At 45.2% G+C, this 23344-nt stretch overlaps 1 protein-coding gene across 9 annotated transcripts in view; it reads left to right on the forward strand.

The window, feature by feature from the left end:
- Positions 1–23344, forward strand: part of KALRN (kalirin RhoGEF kinase) — a 769081-nt gene that overhangs the window by 610955 nt on the left and 134782 nt on the right. For 2 of the 9 annotated variants that reach the window (XM_064292059.1, XM_064292111.1), the window contains exon 1: positions 19378–19570. The exons of 2 other annotated variants lie outside the window; for them this stretch is intronic. In XM_064292059.1, the coding sequence (XP_064148129.1) occupies positions 19486–19570 (85 nt within the window). In that variant the 5' untranslated portion in view covers positions 19378–19485. Of the gene's footprint in view, positions 1–19377; positions 19571–23344 lie in introns of those variants that run through there. 5 more of the 9 variants (XM_064291862.1, XM_064291888.1, XM_064292179.1 and 2 more) reach the window with 4 other exon arrangements.

Below are 23344 nucleotides of genomic sequence, written 5' to 3' on the forward strand. Positions count from 1 at the left end.
ATGGGGCAGTTCTATTCTGTCCTGTAGGGTTGCTATGAGTTAGAATTGCCTTGATGGCAACGGATTTTTTTTTTTTTTTTTTTTTGGTTAAACCCTAAAAAGGAGTCCCTGGATGACACAATGGTTGATCGCTCAGCTACTAGCCAGAGGTTGGTGGTTTGAACTCACCCAGAAGCACGTCAGAAGTTAAGCCTGATGACTGCCCCCAAAAGGTCACAGCCTTGAAAACCCTATGCAGTGGTTCTACTCAGCATACATGGGGCGGCCATGAGTCACAATCAACTCCATGGCCACTAACAACTTCCTAAAAAGGAAGAGAATTCCGCTTTTTTCAATCCAGAGCCTCTTCGCTTTCTGTTTCCGTCCTAATCCCCAACCGTATCCTCTGGAGGGTTCTCCAGGATGTGAACCAACCATCTCAACCCTTTAGCTGCAGAGGCTGTTTATTCATAGATGACTGGCTCCTACTTGCACCCATTCCTCATTCACCCCACCCCCACCCACCTACCCATGCACTGGCACCGCCATCTCTATCATAGATCATGGGGGGTTGGGGGGGGGTGGACACCAATAGGACCATCCGTTTTCCTAGAGCATCTCACCTGGAGAACAACCAGTCCTTCCAGGAATTCTCTTTTCTAGAGGCATTCCTTAGCCTTTCCAGCCAATCTCATGTTCCATTTTATACCCATGGTCTCCCTTCATCCTCACAAATGCGCTTGCTATAATAGGGGTAACTCCGATTTCTCCTTTTCTGAACATAGAGAGGCAGGAGACACAGAGAACTGGAGTGACTTCTCAGACCAAGCAAGAGGTTTAGAACAAGGTCTGCCTTTGGTCTTCTGATTTTTATCAAAGGAAGATGTAGCAAGGTCTCCTCCTGTCTTAGTCATCTAGTGCTGCCATAACAGAAATACCATGACTGGATGGCTTTGACAAAGAGAAATTTATTCTCTCACTGCCTAGTAGGCTACAAGTCCAAATTCAGGGTGTCGGCTCCAGGGGAAGGCTTTCTCTCTGTTGGCTCTGGAGGAAGGTCCTTGTTCTCAATCTTCCCTTGGTCAAGGAGCTTCTCAGGTGCAGGGACCCTGGGTCCAAAGGATGTACTCTGCTTCTGATGCTGCTTTCTTGGTGGTATGAGGTGCCCACTCTCTGCTTGCTTCCCTTTCTTTTTATCTCTTCAGAGATAAAAGGTGGTGAAGGCCACACTCCAGGGAAATCCCTTTACATTGGATCATGGATGTGACCTGGGTAAGGGTGGTGTTACAATCCCACCCTAATCCCCTTTAACATAAAATTACAATCACATAATGGAGGACAACCACAGAATACTGGAAATCAAGGCCTAACCAAATTGATACATACATTTTTGGGGGGACATAATTCAATCCATGGCACCTTCCCCAGAGGAGGCCACCCACTGCCTGACTCCCAATTTCCAACTGGCTCCCAGGTAGAATAGTAACCTCCTTATGTTTATCCAGTACTTCATAGTTTAGAGGCTTCTTTTTCATCTGTGATATCATTTGATTCTCATTCTTGTGATTACAACTATGACATTCCACCTGTTACACCTGAAAATTGCTAGGGAAAATTGGAAATTAATGAAGCTGTAAAGTTAAACAGCAGGAAAGGTGGAAGTCCCACCCAGGTCTTCCGCCCCCAGAAACAATGCTTTTCTACTACACTACTTTGCGAGTATGAAATTACAAAAATAAGTGTCTGGGGAGACAGGCATGTGGGTGTATGGGAGTATGGCCTGGATGAATGAATGAACTGTGTTCTGTCCAGGGCAGCTCCTCTTCTTCATTACTGTCTCCCAGCACTCAAGTCAGCCCCTCTCCCCACTCACTTCAGTTCAGCAACCAGACCTACTTCCCTCAGACACTGCTTTGTCATGTCATCCCAGTTCAAAAGCCTTTGAGGAATGGCTCTCCCGTTGCCCATGAGGAAATTTCCATACTCTTTTTTTTTATAATTTTTATTGTGCTTTAAGTTAAAGTTTACAAATCAAGTCAGTCTCTCACATGATAACTTATATACACCTTGCTACATACTCCCAATTACTCTCCCTAATGAGACAGCCCACTCTCTCTTTTCATATGCATTTCACCAGCTTCTAACCCCCTCTACCCTTTCATCTACCCTTCAGGCAGGAGATGCCAACATAGTCTCAAGTGTCCACCTGATCCAAGAAGCTCACTCCTCACCAGCATCCCTCTCCAACCCATTGTCCAGTCCAATCCATGTCTGAAGAGTTGGCTTCAGGATCTCCATACTCTTTGAACCAACACTTAAGACTCTCCTGAATTTTCCCCTCTCCTTCCTTTCTTGCTCTATCCACTGCCACTCCCTATCCCAGCCCTCTGCTCTAGCTAGGCTGGATTCTTCAGTAATCTCCCCACCTCTCTCCAAGCCTTGTTCTTGGACCCGAGGAGCCAGTAGAACTCTCTCAGCTCCTTTCCACCAACCAAATTCTGTCTTTATGACCCAGTTTTTCTAGGAAGCCCACCAAGAATATTTAAAAATCTCTTCCGCCTCCTGCCAACAGAAAGGTCAACAGTTCTAACCGACCAGCCACTCCACCGGAGAAAGATATGGCGGTCTATGAACACCACTGTCTATACAATTTACCTAGACCTTATCACTTTTCGCCATTATAAAAACAGATCCCAACTGACCTCATTACTTTACATGTGGAGAAACTGAGGCTTAGAGCCGTGCAGCTGTTTGCTGGTAAGCTCAGAGTTCCAGGTTTCCTACTTTTCAGTACAGTTCTTTTCCTATTATGCCTGTCCTTTCACAGCATCTTGGAATTGGAAGGATCTTAAATACTATCTAGTCCAAATTCCCTTGCTGCACTGGAGTTCTTTCTATCTCTTCTTTGAGAGAAGGCCAAATGGCCTCTGCTTGACCACTTCAGGTGATAAAAAGCTCACCACTTACAAAGCTTCCTATTCGACTCTTAGGCAGCTATAATTGTTGAAAAAGTCTTCCTTATATTGAAAGAAAATTATTCCTCTCTGAAACTATTGCTCATTGCTCTTTACTTTCTTCTCTGCAACCCAAGCGCAAGTCTTCTCCCTCCTGCACGTGTTTTGAAGACAACACTCAGGTCTCCCCTTAATGTTCTCCAGCCTTCAGATCCTTCACCCATGCCTCATTACAAATGAATTTGGTGCTCCTCCCTATCCTGATTGCCCTCCTGTAAATGAACTCTAGTTTATCAGCACCCCACTTAAAATGTGGGAACTGGCATTGAACACAGAGATTCAGATCCAGCATCTAAAGCCTCCCTCAAACTGGAATTAAACCAAACCCATTCCATCAAGTTGATTCTGACTCATAGCAACCCTATAGGACAGAGTAGAACACTACTCCCTAGGGTTTCCAAGGCTGTAATCTTTACGGGAAGCAGACTGCCATATCTTTCTCCCGTGGAGCAGTGGTGGTTTAGAACTGCTGACCTTTCTGTTAACAGCCGAGCACTTAACCACTGCACCACCAGGGCTCCAAACTGGAATTACGTACTTCTAAATATATGACCTCCATCGCCCATCTGTCAGTTTGTCGTTCTGTGGTGGCTTGTGTGTTGCTATGATACTGGAAGCTATGCTACCAGTATTTCACATAGCTGCTGGGTCACCCACAGCAGACAGGTTTCAGAGGATCTTCCAGACTAAAACAGACGAGGAAGAAAGCCCTGATGATCTATTGCCAAAAACTAGCCAGTGAAAACCTAATGGATCACAACAGAACATTGTTCAGCTCACTTGCTTTGGACATGTCATTAGAGGGGACCAGTCACTAGAGGAGGACATCATGTTTGATAAAGCAGAGAGCCAACGAGGGCGTGGGAGCCCTCAGTGAGATAGATGGGCACAGTAGCTACAGTGGTAGACTCGAACATGCTGGTAAGTGTAAGAATGATGCAGGACTGGGCAACGTTTTGTTCTGTTGTCCATAAGGTCACCATGAGTTGGAGTCGACTCAGTGGCAGCTAACAACAACAAATACACAACCTTAGGTTATTTGCCCTTTTTAGTGCTAATGACTTATACACATGTAGTGAACTAAAAAAAGAATAGCTAACAGTTACTGAGCCTTACTATGGGCCAAGTTCTGGGTTAATGCTTTAATCCTAATAATGATATTTTCCTCACTTCTGCACACAAGGAAACTGAGCCTTAGAGACTCAGAGTAACACAGCTAACAAGTGGTAGACCTAGATTTGAGCCCAGGTCTGTCCATTTCCAAGGTCTCACTCTTTACCACTGTGCTCGGCAGCCTCCCAAGTCTGAAGACACTTGAGACAGCTACTTTAGTTTGTCTTCCTGTCATCTGACTAGGCTACCCTTTAGCTAGACTAGCTGGATGAAGATTTAAAGAACCTCAACGACATTACAAACAGGTGTACATCCCACCTCCCCATTCTCCCTTCTCATTCTCCCTCTCACCTCTGGTGTCACATGCTCTTCTCCCTAGGGGTAACAGCAGTCAGAGACAGGCTGTGCTATAGGTGCTTTGCCCACTCATAAGATCCCGGTGTCCCCAGCTGGAGCAGAACTAACCTGAGCAGCATTCTGGACAGCAGGCTGAGCTTGGTCCAGCTCTGATGGGGGCCAGCCAAACCCTGGAGCTGGTCCAGCCTCTCCAGTAGATTTTCTGCAGGGCGGAAGCTCTTTCCACCCACTGCTGCCAGGAGCCAAAAAAGCCGAATATCTCAGGCACTGTGTCTTTCCTGTTCCCTCTGCTATCATATCCAGAGACTTACCCGCTCCTTTTGCCTATGGACTCAGGAGAGTGCTAAAAAAAATCTCTCTCTTACTTTTCAGTATAATCCTGCATTAGAAGCAACTAATCTCAGGCTCTTGGTTTACTCCATAATGCTAAACCCAGGGCTTTACCATGGGACATTGAACATATGATCAGAGGATGAATATTCCCCAAACATGTCATTTCTGGTATGAAGTGATCCATTACTAACTACAGCTTGTGGATCTACAGCTCTACTTCGTTTGTATAGGACCACATCTCTAATTGACCAGGTGTGGGGTAGCCACTTTGGAATTCAGAACTCACTTGCTCACAGAAACAAAACCATACCTGGGAGGAGACAGATCAGAGTAGGAATAGGTTTCCACGCCAGCCCACGAAATTTCCTTAAATGATAACAACTGAATTATAGTATGTTTGCAATGAAAAATTGTAGTGAGATTGTTTTGAAAAGTCATAACACTGTTAGATAAAATTGAAGCCAAAAATAATGCATCTGAATAAGAAATGCAATTAGCTTGAGTGATGATACTTCTTGAAGTAAGGTGCGTTTAAAACAAGACAGAGATAGGTGGACGTGTATTGCCGGAGATTCTAAAAGGAGCTGCTAGTCCTCTTTCAGAATTATATAAAGTTAGAATCAGAACTTTCTCCTTTTTTGATTCAACAAAAGATTTAACTCCACTTGAGACCACCATTGGCTTTCATGGGTTCTTGGAATCTTATAACTGAAAAGAACCTTAAAGATCTTCTGGTTCACTCTGTTCCCTGTAGGTAATCCCTTCTACAATGTCCCTGACAGATGGTCAGCCATGCATTACCGAAGCTCTTCCAGGGACAGGGAGCTCATTACTTCTGGAATAAGTCTCTTACATTTTAGTGCAACTCTCATGGTCACATGTGGGGTTTATCATTAACTCTGCCCAAATAATTTGGTCTTTATTCTTGGTTCTTAAGAGATGACCCCTAAAACTTTGGAATTTCCTGTGATTTACACATTTTTGATGAGGCCTCCAGACCACTCCTAAGGGTTTATGTTAATAAGATACTTCTTGGGTGGGGACTGGCCAGGCCAGAAAGATCCACCACCTAGTGTCAGCAGCCTTAAGGGAGGGGGGTATGATTCAATCAATCATGCCTACGTAATAAGTCCCCACTAAAGGCTCTGGACATGGAAGCTCCATGAGCTTCCTGGTTGGTAAAACACATCGATGAATGTGGGAAGATAGCACCTCCCTTTTTGGGACATAGAAGCTGTGTATTAGGAGCCCTCCCAGACCTTGACCTATGCGTCTCTTCATTTGTATCTGTCTTAGTCATATAGTGCTGCCATAACAGAAATACCACAAGTAGGTGGCTTTAACAAAGAGAAATTTATTTTCTCACAGTCTAGTAGATTACAAGTCCAAATTCAGGGTGTGGCTCCAGGGTAAGGCTTTCTCTCTCTGTCAGCTCTGGAGGAAAGTCCTTGTCCTCAATCTTCCCCTGTTCGAGGAGCTTCTCAGGCACAGGGACTCAGTGTCCAAAGGACGTGCTCTGCTCCTGGTGCTGCTTTCTTAGTGGTATGAGGTCCCAACTCTCTGCTTGCTTCTCTTTCCTTTTATCTCTTAAGACATAAAAGGTGGTGCAGGCCACGCCCCAGGGAAACTCCCTTACATTGGATCAGGGAGGTGACCTGAGTAAGGGTGGTGTTACAATCCCACCCTAATCCTCTTAACATAAAATCACAATCACAAAATGAAGGACAACCACTCAATACTGGGAATCATGGCCTAACCAAGTTGATACACACATTTTTGGAGGGACACAGTTCAATCCATGACAGTATCCTTTTTGCTGTAATAAAACTGTAATCATAAGTGTAGCATTTTCCTGAGTTCTGTGAGACATTCTGGAGAATTATAAAACCCCAGGGGGTAGTAGGAACCAGCAGGTCAGAAATGAGGAGGGCCTGAGGACCCTCAAGCTTATGGATAGCATCCTGAAGAAGTATAGAGGGAAACCCTGAATTTGTAGCTAGCAGGTCAGAAGGGTGTTGCGAGGACTCCCAAGCTTGTAGCTGGCAAGAGGTCTTGGGCAGACTTGGCAGCCTGGAGGACTGTGTTCTTTAACTTGATATCTGACCTACCTCTGAGTGGTTAGGGTCACAGGAGGAAGCACTGCACATGCAGCTGGTCTCAGAACAGAAGTGGAACAGAGGGGAGCAGGGTTGACAATAGATTGCAATTGATCTTGACAGTTTGTTGTCAGAAAACTAGGACTTGACTTTTTCCCCACATGAGAAAATTCTCCTCACATAAAGCTATAATCTCTGCCCTTCCTGACTGTCCGTCCTACTATTCCCCCACCTCTGGCTCCCCAATTTTAATCTGTTGTTCATGTTATCTGCCATTGGTCAGCCCCCAATTCATGTAAACTTACGCACTACAGAGCATAGGGTTTTCTTGGCTGCAGTCTTTATGGAAGCACATGTATTCTATGTAGCCGCTGGGTGGGTTTGAATCACCAGCGTTTAGGTTAGTAGCCAATCACAAATAGGTTAGCAGCCAATCATAAACCACTTGAGGCGCCTAACCAAGACCACACCCATTGCCTTCAAGTCAATTCCAACTCATAGCGACCCTACAGGACAGAGTAGAACTGCCCCATAGGTTTCCAAGGAGCAGCTGGTGGATTCGAGCTGCCAACCTTTTGGCTAGCAGCCGAGTTCTTAACCACTGCACTGCTAATTTAAATCTACCATCCTTAATTCTCATTTACTGAATCCTTCTGATCCTTATCTAGACAAAGTAATTTGATTTGCATATAAAGTGTTAGATAATTCTTTTTTAACATACTACTTAATAAGATCCTAGCAATTTCTCCATAAATTCTTTTATTAAAGAATTAAATATCCCTTAGAGCAGGACAAAATATTTTGAATTAAATTCAATCCTAAACTTTGTTTCAAGTGATTATTTGTGTGTGGTTTTATAGTTCTTTTAAACATCCTTGGGTTTAGGTACTCCTAGCAGTCCAGCCTCAGTCCTGGGAATTGGGAGTCCTCTGGTGTCTCATGGGCCTAGTGGTTAAGTGCTATGGCTGCTAACCAAAAGGTAAGCAGTTCGAATCCACCAGGCGCTCCTTGGAAACTCTATGGGGCAGTTCTACTCTATCCTATAGGGTCGCTAAGAGTTGAAATCGACTCAGTGGCAATAGGTTTGGTTTTTTTTTTTTTTTTTTTTGGTGTCTCATTCACAGACCTCTCCAATCTAGTCTCTTTCTATCTGGGCCCAAAGCTCAGAGACAAGACCCTCCCTTCTGAGGTTCCCTATGGGTTAGGTTTCTTACCATGGTTAATCCCTATAGTCATTTATGTTGTGTTTATCCTAAAATTTCTATAGTTGTTTATCTCCCTGTTCTTCTTCTAAAAATGGAGCCCTACGGCACAGTAATTAAGAGCTCAGGGGCTAACCAAAAGGCTGGCAGCTCGTATCCACCAGCCGCTCCTTGGAAACCCCATGGGGCAGTCCCATTCTGTTCTATAGGGTCATTATGAGTTGGAATCGACTTGACAGCAACAGGTTTGGTTTTTGAGTTTTTGGTTCTTCTAAAACAATATTTTTATTACCTTAAATCTATGTCTTCCTGAATTACCTGTAGGATCTCTTCGAGTCCTAAAAATGCATCTTTTTTTTTCCTGTGCACATCGGGGAAGCACCTTTGGTACCCTGAGCATCCTGTGTTTAATCCATACAAGCATAAAATAAATATCTTTATTTCAAGGTTCAATGTATTAGGTTGATCCACATGAAATTGCCATTGTTGTAGTCAAAAAGGGTTGAGTATCAGCAATTTCAAATGGTTCAGTGTTACACAGTCAACCTGTCCTTTCCCAGAAGAGTACTCGTAAATCTTTGTGAAAGCAGGGGAAGGTTTGGTTCTTAGGGAGTCAGATGGTCTGGGGAGAGGACAAGATGTGAGATGAGAAGCCACTTATTTCCACTGGAAAGTCAATTAATCTTCTTAGGCCTTAGTTTTCACATCCATGCAAGGGGAAACCAAAAAAACCAAACCCATTGCCATCAAGTTGATTCCAACTCATAGTGACCCTATAGGACAGAGTACAACTGCCCCATAGAGTTTCCAAGGAGCAGCTGGTCACTTTGAACTGCTGATCTTTTGGTTAGCAGCCAAGCTCTTAACCACTGTACTGCAAGGGGAAGCTGTTAAAAATACCTGTCTCTCAGGGTTTCTGGGAGGCTTAAGAGTGGCAGTGTTAAGTAAAAGTGACTTTTAAACTGTAAAATCAGCCTTATTGTTATGTATACAGGTTAATTGTTTAGAAGAAAACAAAAATGAGCTGGGTACAGTGCCTGAGGCTTTACAACAATGTATGCAGTAAGCCATAAAACCAAACCAAACCAAACCCACTGTCTTCAAGTCGATTCCGACTCAGAGCGACCCTGTAGGACAGAGTAGAACTGCCCCATAGAGTTTCCAAGGAGCGCCTGGTGGATTCAAACTGCTGACCTCTTGGTTAGCAGCCGTAGCACTTAGCCACTACGCCAAAGAGATGAATTCACAATAGCCAAAAGGTGGAAACAACCTAAATGTCCATCAACAGATGAATGGATGAACAAAATGTGGTACATACATACAGTAAAATATTATTTAGCCATAATGAAAAATCAAGTCCTGATACATGCTATAACATGGAAGAACCCTGAAAACATTATGCTGAGTGAAGTTAGTCAGTCATGAAAGGACAAATATTATGTGATCCTACTTAAATCAAATAGGCAAATGTATAGAAAAAAAAATTTAAATAATAGAGAACAAAGCTTATTAGCGGTTACCAGGAATGGGAGGGAATGGGGAGAGGGGGTGCTCTAGCTTAGGGACCACTGAGGTTCTGTTAATGGTGTTGAAATATGCACAACATAATGAACATAACCAATGTCACCGGATTTTATATGTAAAAATGGTTGAATTGCAAATGTTTTGCTATATGTATTTTTTACCACAATAAAAAAAGAAGAACAGATGACAAGATGTGCGGAGTAACTAGAGCCTTGTGGTAGAAGACCTTAGTCTGAATCCTAGCTCAGCCATTTACTAGCTAGTGACCTTGGGCAAGGTACTTGAAATTCATAAAATGGGGTAATTGAGCTGACCTCCCCTGAGTTAGACTTCCCAGCCCAGGCATGCCACTTGAGGCCACCAGATAATGTTAATTTTCCTACCTTCCCTTTGCCCCAGTTCTGATACCTCTATAGGGCCAAGTCTAGGGTGTTTCCAGCTTAACTCTGGTCCAGGACTGTCCAAGGGGTTGAGGTTCTGTTTCTAGTTTCATCCATAGGTTTTACAGAGGCCCTGACAGTATCTCCAGTCAGGACCCTTCTCCTTCCCTCAGTGTCTATCTGTAGTCCACCTTGGGCCCTTACCACTGGCCACCAACTGCAGGTCCATCTGGCGCTACGATTTTGCAAGAAAGAAGCGCTTATTCATCTCTTCTTACTTTCTTTTGCCTTTTATTCAGAGGCTTGAGATCATCTCTGATACACACGAGCTGAAGCAACTTATTCTCAGTCTTGCCCCTCTGGCACATTTCCATGACCTGTGGTTCTCTTTCAGTGATTAGCTTTGGTCACTGAAGGTAACATTCAGAACACACCATAGAGATGGGCTGAGCTAAGTGATGGAGGCCTGTGCTGAGACTTGGAGTCTTGGGGGTGGGTATGGGGGTGTTACCCTTCAATTCAAAGAAGAGAAGGACAAGGGAAGCTTTGTGAAAATTACCTTTCTCATTTCGTTTTCAATTGAATTTCTCCCACTTACCTATGTTAGGATGGGCCAGAAATGGCTCAATAGGGGTACCTGGGAGTCCAAGATGCAGTTTCAGAAAGGAGACTTGGGTGCCATCCAATCCACACTCTTCCTTTTCTTTTTAGTACTAAGGGAGCGGCGAGGAAAGTGTGCCCCAGCCTCCTTTGTTCTGTGGAGATGTGGCGTCCTACCTGCAGCCACCATCCATCAGATATTATTTAGGACATCAAAGGGCTTAGAATTGAAGCCTCAAATAGAAAAGAAATGTCAGGCCAGGCCACATTCTCCTGTAAGGACACCTCAGTATGACGCTGTCCCTAAGCAGAACTGAAGCAGGAGAAGGACACATGCTGTAACGTGAAATAAGTGACCTCTGGGGCCATCTGCAGAGAGGTTGCCCCATTCCTTTTGTAACTAGCTCATGCCAAATGTCTGTTTCAACAGCCTGTTTTCCTGCCTCCGGGCACCCACTGTAAATGTGTGAAACCTGTGTCATAATGATGCCCCGATTGTCCAGGGGAGAAGGAGGGTAGGCATGAATGTTATCCTTGCGTTTTGGAGGCTCATGACCCAGCTGATGGAGCTCAGAACTATAATGAGAGCCTTGGGATTCAAATCCCAGAGAAGACTCCCACTGATTGTGCTTTCTAAGGAGAGGATAGAGAGGAAGTCACCCCAGCAAACAGAAGGCTTCCCAATAGAAGAAAAACAACAACAAAACAATCGCCATTGAGTCAATTTTTGACTCGTGGTGACCCCATATGTGTTAAAGTAGAGCTGCTGCATAGGGTTTTCATGGCCAATTTTTCCAAAGTAGATCACTAGGTGTTTCTTCATAGGCACCACTAACCCGTTGCTGTTGAGCAGATTCTGACTCATAGAGACCCTATTGGACAGAGTAGAACTGCCCCATAGGGTTTCCAAGGAGCATTTGGTGGATTTGAACTGCCAGCCTTTTGGTTAGCAGCCAAACCCTTAAGCACTGTGCCACCAGGGCCCCTAGGCACCCCTGGGTGGACTCAAACCTCCAACCTTTCAGTTAGCAACCATGTGCGTTAACCCTTTGGACCACTCAGGGACTCCTTCCCAAATAGAAGACTGTGATTTTCTCTTACTCAGAGCCAGCTACCCTGGAACCACTTTCCTCCCAAAAGAACAAAGGGTCCCAGGAATGATGTGCAACAAATGTGCTTTAGGGAGAAGAGAAGGAGTGGTGTGATCTGTCCTGCTGGAGATTGCCCACCCTACCTGCTCAGGCAAAGTCAGAGGTGGGAGGGCCTTAGAAGCCTTGAGGAGAAGCCCTCCCAGGCCACAGCCTGAGGAGCCTTCAGGAGCAGGGTTCTGATGCTGCCTGGCAGGGCAGAGTGGGCAGGACCTTCCTGCCACCTCTTCACTGGCCTCCCCTGTGTCCCTTGCACCTTGAGAACAACTGCCCCTCACCCAGGACCATGCAAACATGCATGGGAATTCTTTCAGATTTCAACTACTGTCACATTTAATGCCAGCTCTCTGCCCTCTAGGAGCAAGAGGCAGCCCAGTCCTTGAACAGCCTGCTCTTCTTGCTGTTTTGATGGGACTGAGTTCTCTAGTTACCCCACCATCATCCGCCAGCCCCAGCCAAGAATGCGGATTTTGACATCGTGCCCACTTGCCTTACTTCCCACGTGGCCCCATAGGCCACAGGAAGTACAAATGTCCGTGGATGGCTTCCAGCTGCAGGGAGGAGGCCTCTTCAGCTCAGAACGTCCTGATGGCTCCCGTCTCACTTCAAGTAAAAACAAAGTCCGTTCTGTGGCCTGTGAGGAGGCCTTCCAAGACCTGGCCTGCAGCCTTTCCTCTGACTTGATCGCCGATGTATGAATTGCCTGTGGCTGCTGTTACAAGTTACCACACATTTAGTGGCTTGAAAGCGCATAGATCTATTGTCTTACAGTTCTGAAGATTAGAAGTCCAACAAGGGCCTCAGCGGGCTAAAATCAAGGTGTTGGTAGGGCTGCATTCCTTTCTGGAAGCTCTGGGGGAGAATCTTTCCAGATTCCCTGCCTTTTCTGGATTCTAGAGGCCACCTGCATTCCTTGGCTCATGGCTCTCTTCCTCCATCTTCAAAGTCAGGAATGTCACATCTCTCTGGCCCTTCTTTCGTTGCCATGTCTCCCTCTGATCACAGCCAGGAAAGACTGTACTTTTAAAGCTGCATGTGATTGGATACACCCTGATAATCCAGGATAATCTCCCCATCTCGAGATCTTTAATCACATCTGTAAAGTCCCTTTTGCCACATAAGGTCACATTTTTACAGGTTCAGAGATTAGGACATGGACAACTTTGGGGGGTGTTATTCTGCCTACCACTTCCCGTTACCCTCCTGACCAGCCTGCCTGGCTGAGCTGTTCACCAATTAAGCCATGTACACTCCCACCTCAGGGCTCACACCTATTATTCCCTCTGCCTGCAACGCCCCAGATCCCCAGGTACTGGGATGGTTTGCTGCCAGACTTCCTTTGTGTCTCTGCTCAAATGTCGCCTGATTAGAGGTCTTCTGGCTCCCACCCTCTCCCATCATACTTTATACCCCCTTCCCTGCTTTATTCTTCTTCATTGCATTTATCACTACCTGATATATTTGTTCATGTTTATTGTCTCTTCCTCCCGCCATCACTCCCCAGTTTCTCCACAAGAGCAGGAAGCTTGTCTCTTGTTCACTGCGCTAGAGCAGTGGCTGGCACATAATAAGTTCTCAGTATTTGTAGAGCAAGAGAGAGGAAGGATGGAAGGAAGGAAGTGAGGGAGGGAGGGAGGGAAAAAGGAAGGACAGGAGGGAGGGAGAGAGGGAGGAAGGAAGGAACAAACGAATGAAAAGGAAGGAAGGAAGGACCATCCACCAAGAACCCCTGCAGAGTTCATGTAAAGGGCCAGGCCCCCCTGTATTCTCCATTCTCTAAGAACTGATAGAGGAAACTGGCTTAGGCATTGGTAGGGGCCCCAATGTTGGAAATAGGAAATAATTTTCTGATGCTAGGAGTTTTGACTGAGGAAGTCTTTGAAATCTTCTTTCTGGGGATGTTTTCTCCAGGGACACATGGGCTAACCTCTCATTTATTGGGAATGATTGCAAACTCAGAAATATGAGGATGGTCAGTATCTTCCTCCTCCCTCCTGTTATTGGAAACCTTTACCAAACCGGCCTGAGTTACATTAAGATAAAGTCCACTTTGCATTCAGAGTACCAGGTGAAGCTACATGCTGCTACAGCTTCTCCTTCGGACTGTGGGAGGGAAGATGGCACTGGCTGTTGGAATTTAAATAGCAGTGGACACTACACTTAAAAGTGTAGTGGGTAAACGTTCACTTGAAGCTCAATAAAAGTTAATTAAAAAAAAAAAAGTGTAGTGGACACTTAGCAATCATCGGCCTTCCTAAATTGGAACTCAGTCAAAGTGATGGACTGGCACTTCTGACTGCCCTACTTTGAGAACCTCTTTGACCTACTTAGAGGTAAACATTTTTGGAAATGGATGAAACCTGGAGTGGTTTGTTTTTAGCAAGTCCAGCTGCCGTCATCTTTCACTTTGATAAATAGCTCCTCTCCTCCTGAGCTCAGGCCAGCTCAGTCGGCTGCCCAGCACAAATCTCCAGGAATCCGTCCCTGCAGCAATGACTCCATCGTTCCGTCCCACAGAAGGATATGAATGCTGGCTTCTCTGGGGAGAATAGGGTCTTCTGTGAAATCCCAGTCTTCATCAATATTGTCTGGTCCACAATGTCCCACACCTGGTTCAGACCAGATGGTGATTGGTGATCCTTCCTTCCTGAAGAAAAAGAGAGTGATTGACAAGATAAGCTAGGGCTTAACTTTCTTGAGGATGAAAGAGGCAGATGGGTGTAAGGTGGGCAAGTGTAGAGGAGTTGCGGTAGTTGAAAACATACAGGATAACCTCTTAAAAAAAGATGTCCTGGACCAGATGGCTTCACTAGAGAATTCTACCAAACATTTAAAGAAGTGACCCCAATCTTTCTTAACTTTCCAGAATTTAGAAGAGGGGGGAACACATCCTAACTCATCCAGTGAGGCTAGCGTTACTCTGATACCAAAGCCAAACAAAGTCACCACAAGGATATAAAACCACAAATATCCCTTGTGAATAGAACTGTGAAAACCTTCAACAAAATACTAGCAAACTGAATCTGAAAGCATATTAGAAGAATAATGTCCCATGATCAAGTGGAATTTATCCCAGGAATACAAGGGTTGCTCCACATAAGAAAATCAATCAATATAATACACCACATTAATAAAACAAAGGAAAAGAACCACATGACCATCTCGAGCAATGCAAAGAAGGCATTTGACAAAACCCAACACTCTTTCATGATAAAAACACTCAACAAGCTAGGAATAGAAGAGAAATTCCTCAATCTAATAAAGGGCATTTATGAAAAGCCCACTTCTAACATCAGACTCAGTGGAGTAAGGCTGAGAGCTTTCCCTTAAGATCAGTAACAAGACAAAGATGCCTGGTCTCACCACTGCTGTTCTGTATTGTACTAGAAGTTCTAGCCAGTGCAATTAGGAAAGAAAAAAGAAATACAGGGTACCCAGATCAGGAAGGGAGAAGAAAACATTCAGGATGAGCTCAGCGGTGCCTTAGTCATTAGACACCAGTGAATGGTGGTGCCCACAGGGCCAGCAATGGAGCAATGGTTAGGCCACTGTAAATTGAGGTAATTAGGAGAAGAGATGGCTACACATAATACAGTGACAGTTTTTCTACAGACGTTATTATGAAAATAACACATATCATCTGGGAGTAATTAACCACATGGACAATGTACAATTTTAAAAATATATTTAGAGTTCAAATTAAATATAGATGCAGTGTACATGTTGTGTCTTCTCTCTCTAATCTCAAGCATTTCTGGTCACTGGTGACTACATCTTTGTTCCTGATTTTTCACATGAAACAGAAAGTTCTACTTTATGTCCCGTCTGAAGTTTCATTTTCATCTGCCTCTGGTAAAGAACATGTGACAAAAGGGTGGTCCACCGTCACTTGAACATAGAGGCTTAGAAAGAAGATTTAAGTAAAAAAAAAAAGGGGGGGGGGCACTGATTGTTTTGAATTACCTCTAGATTCCTATGAGCATGCCCCGAAAATGTCAAAAGAGGTGGATTGGGTGAGCAGTCCAAATGGACTGTTATACCACAGGACCCATGCCGTGCATCACAAGCAAATAAAGTTAACTTCTCTTTACTTATTTTTACATCCTTTTATCACCATTTAGTTCCTGTTTAAAATTATAATAGACCCCACTTTATCCTTAATCCACTGTACCATTACTTTAGAGAAACGACTTTTTCAGGGCTGCCACACAGCTACCAAATCCACTTTCTTCTTTTCAGTTCTCACTGAGCTTTCCTCTTTCCATCATGTGGATTATTTCCTTGCGTTCTTCACCTTTAAGCCTCTTCTCCACTTATACGTCTTTCACAATTTGCTTTTCTCGCATCTTCTCTAGTTCTCGTCTTTGTAGTCTGAGTGTTCGGTAATATCTTCCACTTTGTCTTCTTTACCTGCTGGTGTTTCCGGAAGTTCCTTATCTGCCTTCTCTTTTTTCTTCTCCATTTTCCTGGGGTGACCACATCAACTTACATAACTGTGACTATGATGTGTGTGCCTCAGAAATCCCCTCTCAATATCACATGTCTGTCTCCAAGTGTCAGTGTAATTTACAGCTTACTTATTGTTGTTGTTGTTGTTAGGTCCATTGAATCAGTTCCGACTCATAGTGACGCTGGGTACAACAGAACGAAATACTGCCCGGTCCTGCCCCATCCCCACAATTGTTTTGCTGGAGCCCAGTGTTGCAGCCACTGTGGCAGTCCATCTCATTGAGCGTTCAAGTTAACTTTTAGAAGGGCTGAGGACCTGGGACATTTTCTGATCTGGGCTAGCAAGAACACCAAAATGGGTAATGGCTTTGGAACTACGGAAGAGAGAACTAGACAATAGTACTAGTTGCCACAGGTCAGGAGAAGCGGGATGTCTGTGTGAGGACTGGTGATCATGCAGTAATGTAAGCTGACCAGGTGAGACTGGGTGGTAGTCAGGACGGCCAGTGAATCAGACATCTGGGTGTAGACCTCATGAACAACTTGAACTTTGATTGCTCTGTTGGTGTGTGTTAGAAAGAGCACCAGTGGCACATTTCCTCCTGGACAATGAGATTCTTATGTACTTTGTGCCAGGAGAGAACGACAGGGAAATGGCAGTGGTAGAAGTAGAAGCTAGATTTTGACTTCAGGTTTTGCTATTCTTATAGAGGTGAAGCTTCTTGAAGTTTCTTTTGGAGTTAAACCATCAAAGCCTCTTTATCGTTTATTCATTTAATTTTCTCAAATGTAAAAGAGGACCCTACCTTATGAGGTTTTTTATGAGGATACGTGAGTTAAGTTATGGAGAGTACCTAGGAAACTGCTTGGCACGTAGTAAACACTCAATAAATGTTAGCTATCGTGACTCAAAGGAGCCCTGGTGGCACAGTGGTTAAGCACTTGGCTGCTAACCGAAAGGTCGGCAGTTCAAACCCACCAGCCGGTCCATGGGAGAAAGATGCAGCAGTCTGCTGCTTCTGTAAAAGATTTACAGCCTTGGAAACCGCATGGGGCAATTCTCCTTTGTCCTGTTGGATCGCTTTAAGCTGGAATTCTACTGCACAAGAATCAGTTTGGGTTTTTTTGGTTTATTGTTACTCATTAGGTCGTGCTACTATCATTTACTAACCATCTATTGTATGCCAAGCATGTGGTAGACAATGAGACACATAGATAAATAAGACACAAATCAATACATGATTCAAGCAGGGAAGTCCCAAATTTTGATAACGCCCCCTCTCCCTTGGCTGTCTTTTTTCCAGTGGGAATTGTATACCTGGGCGATCAAGTTTCTGGTTTTTATTCCTTTCACAAACTTCCCTTTTGTCTGATGAATGGGCCGCCTCTACTTTATGAGTGTTACCTGTTTCCAGCAGGTCCTTTTTCCTCAGTCTGTACACAAGGGAAGGAGACAGGTGCCCTCTGAGTGACATTCACGCTGGTTCATGGTAGAGTCCAGTTGCTGTGGTCCAGGTGGGCTTCAGGGAAGGTGTGGGATATGAACATGGCATTGAAATATAAAAAAGACTTAGATAAAGAGAGAGGGAAGAAAAGGATGGCGATATAAGAACGGAATGATGAATCAACTGGTATGTTTGCAGGATAATTAGTAGAAGTCATCCACCATAAGTAAGATATTTGGAGTTTCTCTGTAGGTGTTCATTCAACTAGAAAATGGGTACTTCCCTGGATGTCTTTTAATAGGGCTCCTGGAACATAGGAATTCTTTTTCCTTAATGAAGAAGCTGATGATCAAAAAGGTGAAGTGACTTGTTTAAGGTCAAACAGCTAAGAAGCTGCAAAACTGAGCTTTGAACCCTGGTTTTATGAGTTCACATTCAGAGTGTTTTTGTACATCCTTACAGCCAGAGAGCCAATAAAGAAGTAAGGACTTTTTGCTGTTGTTGAAAATATACACAGTAAAACATACACCGATTCAACAATTTCTACGTGAACACTTAGTGACGTTGATTACATTCTTCAAGTTGTACAGCCATTGTCACCCTCCTTTTCCAAATTGTTCCTCCCCATTAACATAAAGTCACTGCCACCTAAACTTCCTATGCTACCATTCTAGTTGCTTTCGTCAGTTTGATTCCGTATAGATAGTTCTTTAAGAGAGCATAATGCTCAAGGCAGACATTCTTTACTAATTAAGCTAAGCTATTGTGATTTTTTTTTTTTTATTGTGAGGTTTTTAAGAAGACTTCAGGGGATTTTTTTTTTTTATTTAAAGTTTAAAGATTATCTCCAGGCAATAGTTTTGGGGGTCCAGCCAGCTTCAATGGCTCCAGAAAGCCTAGATTCCTTGAGAATTTTAAATTCTGTTTGACATTTCTCCCCCTTTTGATAAAGTCTTCTATAGACTCTTTGATCAAGATGTTCAGTAATGTTACCCATTGCCACAGAGTTGATTCCAGGTCATAGTGACCATATAGGGACAGAGCAGAATTGCCCCATAGTGTTTCCAAGGAGCAGCTGGTGGATTTGAACTGCCAAACTTTTGGTTAGCAGCTGTAGCTCTTAACCACTGCGCTAGTAATGATAGCTGGGCATGATCTAGTTCTCTGGTCTCGTGAAAAAAGAGGCAGTTGTTCATGGAGGCAATTGACCTTACATTCTATTTCCTAGAAGTGAGGCAGTCTTATCACTATTAGTATTAAGCATTAAAAAGAAGGAAAGAAAAGTTAGGTGGAGGTGTTTTCGATACAGAGGAGGCTGGCTGTGTTTGGAGGCTGAGGGGAAGAAGAGGGCGAACCTTTTGGCGAGAAAAGGATTATTGAGTCTTGAACCTTCTAAATCTGTTCATCTCCTACCTCTTTGGCCTTACCTGGTTGTATATTTTAAGCCCAAACTGATTATAGTGGCTCTTGAGGGGGAGGACGTTGTACATAAAGGGGAGTACCTGTTTTGTGTCAGGGGTTTTGTGTACCACCATGCCCACAGCCAAGGGCGGTGTTGCGTAAGGCTCTGTGCCCCGCTGCTGGCAGCGACTCCAACAAACAGCTGGACCTCGGAACTCCGCCCCTTAGGCCCTCCCTCCCTGCCCGGGCCCTCCCCTCCTCCCCAAGGTGGCTCGGGCTCCCTGGAAGTCGGCGCAGCGGCGGTGCGCGCGGTGCGGAGAGGACAGCAGGGACCGAGAGAGGGAGTGGGCTCCCGAGCGCGGCGCTGAAGTTTCCTCTCCTGGGCGCTCTCACCCCCTGGCTGGCGCCCCGTGCCATGCGGGAGCGCTGGGGCCGCGGGGCAGCATGAAGGGCGGCGACCGGGCTTACACCCGATGTCCTTCTTTGGGGTGGCTCTTTGCTAAGTGCTGCTGTTGCTTCCCGTGCAGAGGTGAGTGCTGGCGGCGTCTGTGCCTTAGTTTAGCCGAAGACTGGCAGGGCTGCGCGCGAGGGAGGAAGGGAGGGAAGGCCGCTGGGGTAGGGAAATAGGGTGGGTCATGGGAGGGCGGCAAAGAGAGAGAGTTTGCTCTGAGTCCGAGTTCCATTCACGGTTTCCCGGGCAGAATGCTCTCTCGCCCTCGGTGAGGTCCTGACTTGGGTGCCGAGGGAGCTGCAGTTTGTGAACTCAGCTACTTACCAGCGACTTTGGATTTCGGGGCGCCTGCTGCTGAGTCGGAATCGACTCGACGGCAGTGGGTTTGGTTTTGGGTTTTTGGCTGCTTGGGGGGTGGAGGCGGTGACCCTAAACTGTGTGGTCCCAGTAGTGGCGGAGCTGCACCTCAGTGCTTTCATTTACACATGGATGTCACCTGCGGAATTAACCTATGTATGACTCCTGGCTATCGGAATGTGTTTGGCGCTTGTCTCAACACCAGGAACTATTTTTGCCAAGTGACAATTTTCTCATGAGACTGGAGCACTTTTCCCCGCCTGGGATTTTGCAGGCAGCTCCGGAGTAGATTTGCAGCTCTGGGCTGGAGCTTGGCTCATTAATTAACCAAGAACTCTCCTTTCCCCAATTAGGACTAGATTTAATTATCCTGCTCATTTTAATGGTGTTTAGGAGACTTAAAGCAACCAGTTTCTCCAAAATCAGCCTGCAAAGCAGGAGGGTGAGAAGGACCACAGAGGGAGGATGATGGCCTGGGTAGCCTCCCATGAAGAGGAGATCAAGACCTTCATAGACAGAGTCAGCAGTTGCTTCTAACACTGTCCATGTCAACACAGCACTTGAGCGTGAAGAATGCGGGGAGAGAGATCCTGTTTTTGTGTTGTTAGAAGTGAGAATAGAGCCTCTTGCTCTATTTAAAAAGGGGTGCCTTTTTTTAAAAGTTTCACCTATTGGGTCTCTCACCTCTACCCCTTTTTACAACACCCCAGTCTCTGCAAACTCCGGAGAGAACTTTCAGAGTATAGTGGTCAATAAACTTCATCCAAGTGGCCCTTCCCCATCTTCTAATGCCACTTACACGACATAGCCCTGACAGATTCACCATCCTAGGCAGATTTAAGGTTACAAGAGCTCATTACATCTGAAGGACTTCTCCCCTAAGTAATTAAGGTCTATAATCCCAGCATTAGGTTCTCTCAATCTCTGCATTTCATTAGGAACAGCCTGGGACTGTGTTCTGTCCAGCTCGGAAAGCCAGAATTCAGAAGAAGGAATCTGAGAGTGCCAGGGACCCTCACAAAAATTCGAGCCCAGTTCAGAAACGTCTAAACACAGGGCAGGGAATTGAGGGGAGGAGGTATTAAATGGGGGAGGAAGCAGGAAATGGCCAAAGGGAATCCGAGTGGGTTGGTTTGGTCTAAAGGCTGTGATGCTTCCACTATGAAGGGTTTCCAAGCAGGACTTGGGAGTCAGTTTCCTGTCAAAAGGCAGAGTGTGGGGGCTTGGGCGGTGCTTATCTAAAGCCCCTGCAGCTGCCTCCTTGAGTCCAGATGTGTGGAAGACAGTCCCAGATTCCCTGCTGGGTAATTCTCCCAGGGTCTGCGGGGCCCTTGCTTTGTTTGTGAATTGCCCTGGCTGTTCCCTGGTCAGTGCAGAGGAGGGGGAGGGGAGCTGGCTTGGGGCACCTACTGGGCCTCCTCCTGCCTAAGTGACAAGGGAAGTAGCAGCTGCAGGCTCTGTGGCTTGGAGAGGGGATGTGGGAGGTGGGTGTTGCGGGAGCCCAAGCTAGGAAAAAAAAAAAAAGCTAGAAGGGACCATCAATCCTCAGCTGAAGATTGAGGGAGATAAAGGGCCAACAGTGAAAGCAGCTTAAAAGGGAAAAGGAGGGCAACAAGGTGGTTGCCTTATAAGCCTTTTCCCACTTTAGTGCTTACACTTTCCTAGATCTGACATGTGTGAAAACTGGGGCTCGAATCTGAGGAAGCTGGTGAGGGGAGAGTGACTTAGCCACCCTTCAAAGGAACCTTCTGGCAGCAGCTGAGCAGGGGGACCATACCTAAGGTGTGGAAACACTGTCCCTGGGTCCCTTGATGTGGCTCTAACAGAAGAGAGAAACCCTGGAGGCCTCAGTGTGGAAGCAGATTGAAAAGATAAGGCCTTGTACTGATCTTGAATACATTTCCCAGAGCCCTAAACTACATGGTAAGAGGCTTGCCCAATGGCAACAGAGATGGGCTCATAGAGTATCCAAGAGGGTGACTGGAGTGGAGAGTTCCAGCCTCAAGGGATAGGCCAATCTGCCTGCCTTTTCAGTTAAACCAGTTTCTCTGGTCTTGCAGACTTATTACAGTTGAAAGGCAGCCTACTTACCCCCCAACACACCTCTTTTACATAAACCAACAAAACAAAACAAACCTGTTGCCATCAAGTCCCTTCCGACTCATAGTGGCCCTATAGCTCAGTCTGGAACTGCCCCATAGGATTTCCAAGAAGTGGCTGGTGGATTCGAACTGCCAGTCTTTTGGTTAGCAGCCAAACGCTTAACCACTGCGCCAGCAGGGCCCCTTTTTAATGAAAGCAGCTAGTTATTCCATCTCTGTCCCCTCTCCTGAGAGAACTTCGCTGTCTCCTACTGCTGCTTAACTGTGGAGCCAATGGGGCAGATGCACTGCTGTGGTTCCCAAGTCAGGGAGCCTTGACTGACTGGCTTCCAATCATGCAGGATTTAAAGGATACCTCCTTCTGAAGCCCGAGGAAAAGGGCAAGAGTAAAAAGAAACAAGAGGTAGCTAATGTGGAATGTTCTGGTTAGTTTTGGCTCAAGCTAACTGAGCCCTACTGGAATTCCTCAGGTGAACCTTAAGTAATTGTAATTATTATCACTAGGGTAAGAGTCAAGGATTTATTGACAGCAACTGTGTGGCCTTTAAATATCATAGTTGAGAAAAATATGGATGAGTTTAGTTGAGCTTGTCTTTTGGTTTAGAAAAGTGAGGAAAGCAACTGTCTTATTTTTCTCTTCCTTTTTTTTTCTTTTTTTAGTTATTTGTTTCTATTAATACAGTTATAGTAAAGGGGTTTGATGAAAAACTATCTTTCCTACCTTGAAATTAAGGGTGCTTTTTTTTTTTTGGTGCAATGGTTAAGCACTCCACTGCTAATCAAAAGGTCCGCAGTTCAAACCCACCAGCAACTTCTTAGAGACTCCTCAAGAGAAGAGACCTGGTGATCTGCTCCCATAAAGATTACAGCCTAGGAAACCCCCTGGGGGCAGTTCTGCTCTGTTCTGCACGGTCGCTATGAGTCAGAGTCGACTCAACAGCATGCAACAAATACCACCACCTTGAAACTGGTGTTGAAGGGCAGGAAAACTGAAAACCAAGGGTAGGATGGAAATAGGGGTCAGGTAAGAAGGAAGGAAGAAAGCAAATATGTCTAGAACTGTCTTTTTGATAGTGAAACTAACCGAAAGTGAGATAAATATATGCATGTCACACCCTGGGAGTTTCAAGATTACTTTGGCTAGTTAGACTTTCCTTTAAGCCGGAGAAGTGGCTCAGTTCTGGATTCTTCTTTGTTAGGGGGCATTGGTTTGGCTCCGACTCATAGCAACCCTGTGTACAATAGAACAAAACACGGGCCAGTCCTTCGTTGTAGCTACTGTGTCAGTCCATCTCACTGAGGGTCTTCCTCTTTTTCAGTGACTCTCTACTTTATCAAGCATGATATCCTTCTCCAGGGAGTAGTCCCTCCTGATAACATACCCAAAGTACTT

Source organism: Loxodonta africana, chromosome 1 (assembly GCF_030014295.1).
Source record: "Loxodonta africana isolate mLoxAfr1 chromosome 1, mLoxAfr1.hap2, whole genome shotgun sequence".
Taxonomy (NCBI): domain Eukaryota; kingdom Metazoa; phylum Chordata; class Mammalia; order Proboscidea; family Elephantidae; genus Loxodonta; species Loxodonta africana.